The sequence below is a fragment of the Lygodium microphyllum genome, chromosome 11, assembly GCF_053477565.2.
Source record: "Lygodium microphyllum isolate KBCC chromosome 11, Lygodium_microphyllum_v1.1.10, whole genome shotgun sequence".
Classification (NCBI taxonomy): Eukaryota; Viridiplantae; Streptophyta; class Polypodiopsida; order Schizaeales; family Lygodiaceae; genus Lygodium; species Lygodium microphyllum.
In genome coordinates, this window is record NC_141145.1 from 99,212,951 (window position 1) to 99,220,937 (window position 7,987).

Here is a 7,987-nt window from a genome sequence, read left to right on the forward strand (position 1 = left end):
GGCATCATTTCTATGTAACTGGAGTTGAAGGCATACTGCATGCAGAAGCATTAATGGCAGCTTTCTTGGGAGTTTACACAACTATGGCTGGAGGTATTTTGGTGAAGAGAAAGCAAAATCGCTGTCCTGTCTCATCTTCCTCCATTTCTTCACCGACTCAATGTTCTGCTTCTTTTGCTGTGCCTGCTCCTTGAGACCAGAGTATTTGCCTTCATAGAAGCTCGCCTCATAAAGGAAAGCCTTCTGGCTTTGGATGTTGATGCAAGAGCCTCTTTCGATTGTACATGTGACAGTGGACTGTGTGTCGTGCATCTGCTGTTATTTCCTGCCAAGCTAGCCACGCTCCTCGAGTTTCTTGTTGCCTTTGTCGATGAAGGATGAGGCGTTCTGCACCGCGGCCTCGATATTGTTCAGCTGCTCACCTTGTGCCTCGACCAGGGCCGCCATGTCCAGGAAGATCTGATGCAGATCCATCAGATTCTTCTCAATCTCCTTCACGGTCTCGTGCCTCTCTTGGATCTCCTTAATCGTCTCAATGATTTGCCCTTTCCCTTGCTCCTGGATGGCCTTCTGCAAGAAAGTCTCGCTCTCACCAGTGTCGATCATGCGCTCAATGGTGGCATCGTCGGCCTCTTTGCCTGTGACTGTGAAATACTGTCTTGCAATGGTGTCCTTATACTGAGACATCATCTTCTCGCGGAGGGTCTGGAAATCGTCCATGATGTCCTTCGAGGTGCGACGAAGGCCATTTGTGATGGACATCCTGGTGCGATCTGTGGATGATCCGGCCTCGCAACCAGGACCTCCTCCACCATCAGACTAGGTCCTCGTTAACGTCGAGGTGCGACGAAGGCCATTTGTGATGGACATCCTGGTGCGATCTGTGGATGATCCGGCCTCGCAACCAGGACCTCCTCCACCATCAGATTAGGTCGCCGTTAACATCGATGTCACCAGGCTCACTGTATGTGATTGTTAGAGTTTGCAACCAGTCTAAGTCACCAGGCCAGCTGATCTCTTTAAGCTTTTCATGGAGGACGATGGAGTTGTAAACTGCATTGGAGCGAGATTACCAGGCCAGCTGATCTCTTTAAGCTTTTCATGGAGGACGATGGAGTTGTAAACTGCATTGGAGCGAGATTACCAGGCCAGCTGATCTCCGTCAGACTCTGAGTCGTCGTCTTCATCCTCCACCATCAGAGTCTTCTGGTTGTGGAACTTTCTTATCTTTTTCACGATCCAAAAAAAATTGCCACTCTGTTTCCAGCTTTCATCCCAGATGTAGTATCATCATCTTTCCTTCCCTTACCTTCACCATTCGAGACAGAAGCTCTCCTGATTGACAATTCAGACAGATTATCTGCAGTGACCTTGTCTCCTGACTTAGAGACAGTAAGAACATCAGTAGTCCCATTGTGAGAAAACTGGAGTGCAATGAAGCTAGAAGTACAGAGTCAGAGTGTTTGTTGAAAGGCAAGGGGAAGAGCTGATGCAAATCTTCCAAAAACAGCAAGCCGAGGGATCTGGTTCAAACATAAGATGACCAGAAAATAGATTTGTTGCAGAACCTGAAAACCTGATCTTCTACAGAAGGAGATTCACTCACTCCTGGTGTAGAGGGTATGTCAAATGAGTCTGAACTGTACCTTGGAGCAGAGGGAGGGGATGACTCATCCTTATTTGGAGTCACTTGCTTTCCCAGTTCTGACTGCTGCAAGCTGTCAAAAGCAGAAAGTCTAGCACAGAGTTGAAGTGCTGCTTGAACCGTTGTTGCTGGCAGCTTCATTGAGAGAAGTTTGCAAGCAGCAGACATGGTCCTGTGCTGTTCATCTTCAATCATATAGCCAGTGGGCTTCCCCAGGATAGCTTCCCACCTTCTCGATCACCTGAATTCTTCTTAAAGATTTTGCAACCTGTGCTTGCTTGTTGGCATCCATTTCTGAGTATCACTTCTCCACCATCCTCTTCACTAAAATGCAGTAATGAGAGGGTCTTTTCAGGGCAGAGAATTGCTGTCATCACCATCATAAGATACTGAGACATCATTGGTATCCACATCATTGTTACTATTTGGCATATCAGAAGTTGCAGTGGAGACAAAGGATGATGTAGAGTTCTCCCAACAATCCAACCAAGCCATGATGAGTATTTCTCATCATTAGGAGAGCAAACTGCTTCTGCTCCATGAGCCAAGCCATGATGAGTATTTCTCATCATTAGGAGAGCAAACTGCTTGATTCAGCAAAGCTTTGCATCACTCTGATCATCAAGTATGACTTTGACAAGTGCATAGTTGACTGGTTAGTGGGTAATTTCAAGAAAGAAGAAGGTATTGACCTGCTTAGGGATAAGCAAGCTTTGTAGCGTCTCACTGAAGGCCAAAGTGGAACTGTCCACTCTGACACAGACTACTATAAGTTTGCCATTCATTACTGCCACAGCAGATGGGCCAAAGTATATTGGTTGGATGCATTGTAGGAGGATAGAGTGTGTCATCATCTGCACTGTCTAAAACAGGGTGCAGTCCAAACAGGGACAGATTTGGAAAAGTTGCTACAGAAATTAGTAGCATCATTCTAACGATAAATAGACAATTGGGATTGATACTAGACATCACAAGCTTGGATTGGAGCTAACAAATGCTTCATTTGGATACATATTTCTCAAGTTAGAGCCTATTTTGTTCCAATAGTTCACTAGCAGTTTACTATGGACAGACCTAGAGAATCATTTCCAGAATGGGGTGTAGGTACAAAATAATGCAAACCAAGATTCCTAATTGAAGGTAGACATCGTGGGCTTCGAGTGAAGCTATCAAACACCTCATTCCGATCAGAATTTCTCAAGTTATGGTTAAAACAATGCAACTAGGTACTTGGGACAGGGTGCTGTCTACTGTGGACAGACATAGTAAATCATTTCCAGAATGGGGTATTGGAATATTTTAATGTGGATCAGGAATTTTAATTGGTACAAGACATCGTGGGTTTCGAGCAGAGCCATCAAGCACCTCATTTGGATCAATATTTCTCAAGATACGGCCCAAACTATGCAACTAGGTACCCGAGACAGCTTGTCTGCATGGGACAGTTTAGTGAAGGATGTCAGGGAAATGAAGTTAGAGGTTGAAAACCTTGTGTCTCTTGTTGATAAAGGTCTTGGAATAGCATCTATGAGTCAGCATGCTCATGCTTTTGGATTTGATGCTTATGGTTATGCTTCTTATGATGCTCCAGCTCATTGTCATGACAGTTTTGGATCTCCTACTTCTTCCTTCACTAGTCGGCAATATTTTAGCAATCTTGGGGGATCATTTGGAGAATTCATGATTCGTAACAGAGAGCAATTCAGAGCAAGTTGATAGAGACAGAACAAGCAGCTACAAGAGTTCTGCAGATCATCAGTGGATGAAGGCAACAAAGTCGTGAGGAAGAGGCGGGCTGATATTCTCAGATTTCCTCATCTTGATAATGGGGCTTTTGGCCTTTGATGCTTCCTAAAGGTTCCTCATATATATAACCAGCAACAGAAGTGTGATTTATGCAGCAGATTTCATGGACAAATATATTTTGCTTTGGTGTACTGCTTGAGAATATGGCATGCATGCTAGTCAACTTCATATCAGGGAAAAGCCTTGCATTCAAAAGGAGTTTGTAATTCACTGCTGCCCACATCAAAATATCCATGACCATTTCTTGAAGGTTGAAGAACTTGGACAGCATAGACCGATGGAGAATTCTCAAGGGTAAGATGCTCAAGTATTTGGTTGTTTGATCAATGGAAATTGATCAATGAACATCTATGGACAAATGGTTCAATGTTATGGATGCAACATGGTAATGAAGAATGGCAGCAAGATGTATTCTCTCTTGGACAAATGGAATGCAGAGATGAGTATGCAATGAATGTACCATACAATCTACTTCAGCCCTACACTTTGGAAGAGTTAGTACTTTGATGTATGTAGGGGTATGAATAGGGCATACATGTTCATTGGCTTCCCTATGGGCAAAAGAGAGTCTCTTTCAGTGAATCTTGACTTGGATTCATATTGACCATTTCTTGGGTATTCTTAAGCAAGATTTGCTTCAGTTTTGGAATTGCAGAGGTTATTTTCATCTATTTCAATATCCTACAGCTCTTCCCTACTCCTTTGAGTGTCTTGGTGTTGGATATTTGCTCAAATTTTGATGAGAAGTACAAAAGACACTTGAAACAAGGCATTCACTCTTTACAGAGTGTGTCTGGCTGACAACAAAAAAAAAGCATTTCCAGAATTGTCTATACTTATCCATTTGCAGAGCTTGATAACTCATTTGAAAGAGTATTGTATAAGCTTCAAACAAAGCCATAAAGCACTCAATTTGGACAATTGGAGCTCAAGTTATTGAGGATTTTCCACTGCTGTATACTCAGACTGCATGTATAGAATGGGAGACAGACATGGATATTTTGATGGAAGGGTGGATAATCATGCATATAATGATCCATATGAGCAGTATGAAGCTTGTGCATTATGCATGAATGGTGGGCAGCATCAATCTTATGCATATGAGCATGATATGGGTGCAAATAATGCCTATGGCACACACTATGCAGGGTACCAAGGACAACCAGCTTATGTCATGGATTATCATGAGGAAGAAGAAGTACTAACCCGTCCTTTCTCCTTCAACAATGTTCGTGGTACCTACTTTTCAAGCCGAATGTTGGATGATCTCATTTCTAGAGGTCTATGCTACAAATGTGGAGAGAAGAATGTTATTGGTCATCCAAATGTATGCAGGGCACAGCATGTTAGAATTTCAGTTATCTTAGAATGGCCTACTCCTTTTGGCACCCGAAGAAAGCTTATACCTCATCAAGAGCTGATGGAAATGAAAAGGCAACTCATATGCTATAAATGTGAGGGTCAATGGTCTCCTAATCATGAGAGTTACTGCAGGAATAGTCACTTTGCTACAGCCCTTGTATTGGAGGATTCTAATGTAAATGTATCTCAAGTGGAAGTGCAAGTTTGTCATGGACAGCAAGAAGAGGATAAAGATGTTGATAATAAAGTTGGAAATGTAGTGGGAAAGCTTAGGGAAATGTCTCTTAATGCAATGCATGCAGAAATTTGTAAAGAGCAAGCATACTTGGAAGATCAAGAAGAAGAAGATGATTCAAATGACCAAGTTGAAGAGCAAGATGATGCAGCTGAAGATGAAGAGCAAGAGTATGCAGATTCAAATGAAGATAGTGCACAAGAAGAGTTTGTTGCAGATATGAACGACAATGTATATGTGCATGATGATGAGTTATCATGGGGTAATGATGAAGACATGTATCAGCCTATCTTTGATCATGATCAGCCCATAGATGATCATGGACTGCGACTACCTTATGATGGCATTTCGACTGAGTATGATTTTGGTTATGGGGCTAATATGACATATGACTTTGATGTGTCATTTCCTTATGATCTAGGGATTTATCTTGTTGATTATGAAATTTTGGATGGATTTCCATATGACCCGAGATGTTGTGACCATTATTTTGGAGGATTTCCATATGATCCCGGAGGTTATTATGGATGATTGGATGATGATTTGACATCCCTTGACCTGCAAATTTGATTGACAGCTTGTCTTCATTGATTTTTACATGGTTTATGGAAAAAAAAAAAAAAAAAGTTGAAGAAGCATGAGCTCATTGTTTAATACAGCTTGCTGTATTAAATTACTGTCATGAAAATAAATGGTCTGACATCATCAAAGTCATCACTTGATGATTGGATATGATGCTTCTAGGTGTATTCTTCAAAATGACACCTCATTTGTTGGATTTGGAGCTATATTTAAGAAGTTATGACTCTCTTTCTATCACTGCCCTTCTATGGACAGCATGAGCAATATACAGGCAGTCATCAACTTCTTGGACCATGGAATCTTCTTCAAATTGTGCTTTCGGACATTCATGACATATCCATTGTAATATCTTCCCATTTGCAGCTTTGAGGACAAAGCTAATTGAGGCAGGGAGGGTTTGTAATGAAGCAAATGAGGCCAATGGGAAACAATGATAGCAGGCTAAATGCCTTTGTGATAAAACTAGAGGTCTAGGGCTTAGGGTTTGCTATAAATAGGCAGCCCTAGCCAAAGTTAGGGGCCTTTTGCCATTTGGACATGTTATTCATGTAAGTTTTCTTGGTAGTCACATTAGTTTTCTTGTCCTTCACCTACATGGAGGTGAGTTTCCATGGCACCAGCTTGGGGTGTGTTTCAAGAATCCTTTCTTGTATTCATGTTTTCACCATAGGATAATGTAGTGATTTCTTCATTTTCCATTGTTCCATAGTTAGATTTTATGGTAGTCTAGGACCTTCATTACTCACTCACACTCAATTTTAAAACTAAGTCTTAATTCACTCATCCCTGCTTGAGCTTAATCTTAAATTTGATCCCATAACATCTCCATCTAATTTGAAAAGTGATGCACCAACTCTAGAATTAAGTATCTAACTCTTGTGTGCTTTTGGATCCATTTCAAAATGGTACCTCTAACCTTCATATTTCCAGGGCAACTTGAAAAGGGTATATTTGAACTTGGCACTTGAATAGCTACCAAAATTACTAAACTGGTGTTATGTGCTCGAGATATCCTCTCTCCCACCATCTCTCTCTCTCTCTCTCTCTCTCTCTCTCTCTCTCTCTCTCTCTCTCTCTCTCTCTCTCTCTCTCTCTCTCTCTCTCTCTCTCTCTCTCTCTCTCTCTCTCTCTCTCTCTCTCTCTCTCTCTCTCTCTCATGGTGTCATATAGAATAAGTGGCTCTAGCCCATATGATAGGTCCAAAAAATTTGAGTATAGTATCTTGGAGTGAATTTATCAACCACATGAGATAAAACTATTATGATTTTAAGAAAAGTATTCAAAACGGGTATCTATATATATGTAAGTAGGGGGAGGAGGTTGTAAAAGGTTGTGGTGCAACTATAATAAAATTCTATTAATTATTCTAACATTACATCAATATGATGAAAATATTAACATATTAATAATGATACAAATGTGCAATCACACACACACACACACACACACACACACACACACACACACACACACACACACACACACACACACACACACACAGAGAGAGAGAGAGAGAGAGAGAGAGAGAGAGAGAGAGAGAGAGAGAGAGAGAGAGAGCTAATCCAAGGACATCGAGAGACCCCTCTTCTCAAGGTCGTGGAGAGACCACTCATCTCAAAACATCCAAGGTTCACCTTGCTTCCACTCTCTTTAGAATCTATAGTTGGCACACATGTCTTCCACTCCCTTTAGAATCTATGGTTTACATATATTTGTTTTGGTGATTTATACCTTGCTTGTTTTTCTCAAATGATGTAAATTCATGCTATTGTTCATTATTTAGGGTTTTTAATTTGTATTTCTCTATTCCTATGTAAGGAGTTTTCCTCTATCAAATGATTGTAAATGCTATGTTAAATGTGAGGTTAAACTATTGTTAAACACGTTAATTAATGGCTCTATGAACATTTTTTAAAAAATGCAAATGTAGAAGGTCTATGGGGCCTCTACAAAAACATCTGATTTAACATTGCTATGAACACTTTGTTACATGCATTTTGAAACATGTAGGTTTCTACGTTTCTTGTACTATAGTAAGCTCTGTTTGCTCTAATGTTTAGGGTTCTAACTATTTGCTCTACTATCTACAACAATTATTGATCAATTCGTAGCTTCTTCTTCTCAAATTCATTCAGTTCATCGATAAACTTTAGGGTGCTACTAGGTGCCAGAGCTTGTATTAGAGTTGTATCAAAGGTATGTGAGCCTTAATAGCATGGAGAGAATCATCTTCTAATAAGATGTTAGATTTGTTTTACCTCCAAAATCTTACAAATCTATCATTTTCATACATTTTTTTTGGATGTTTAGAGCTTTATTTGTTGTCTTTGCTATTTGGATCCATGCTTATTCAAGGC

At 40.7% G+C, this 7,987-nt stretch overlaps 2 protein-coding genes across 2 annotated transcripts; one reads left to right on the forward strand and one right to left on the reverse strand.

Moving 5' to 3' along the window:
* Positions 1–238: 238 nt before the first annotated feature.
* Positions 239–1,813, reverse strand: LOC148029144 (uncharacterized). Its single transcript, XM_087688536.1, has 4 exons — positions 1,577–1,813; positions 1,310–1,424; positions 1,003–1,124; positions 239–819 (listed from the first exon to the last, which is right to left on the reverse strand). Exons 1-4 carry the CDS (start codon positions 1,811–1,813, stop codon positions 334–336), a joined length of 960 nt encoding a protein of 319 aa, XP_087544662.1. The 3' UTR covers positions 239–333.
* On the forward strand, positions 523–6,326 carry LOC148029145 (uncharacterized). Its single transcript, XM_087687905.1, has 2 exons — positions 523–733; positions 842–6,326. The coding sequence occupies exon 2, from the start codon at positions 4,422–4,424 to the stop codon at positions 5,577–5,579; it is 1,158 nt and encodes a 385-aa protein (XP_087544031.1). The 5' UTR covers positions 523–733; positions 842–4,421; the 3' UTR covers positions 5,580–6,326.
* The last annotated feature ends 1,661 nt before the right edge of the window (positions 6,327–7,987 follow it).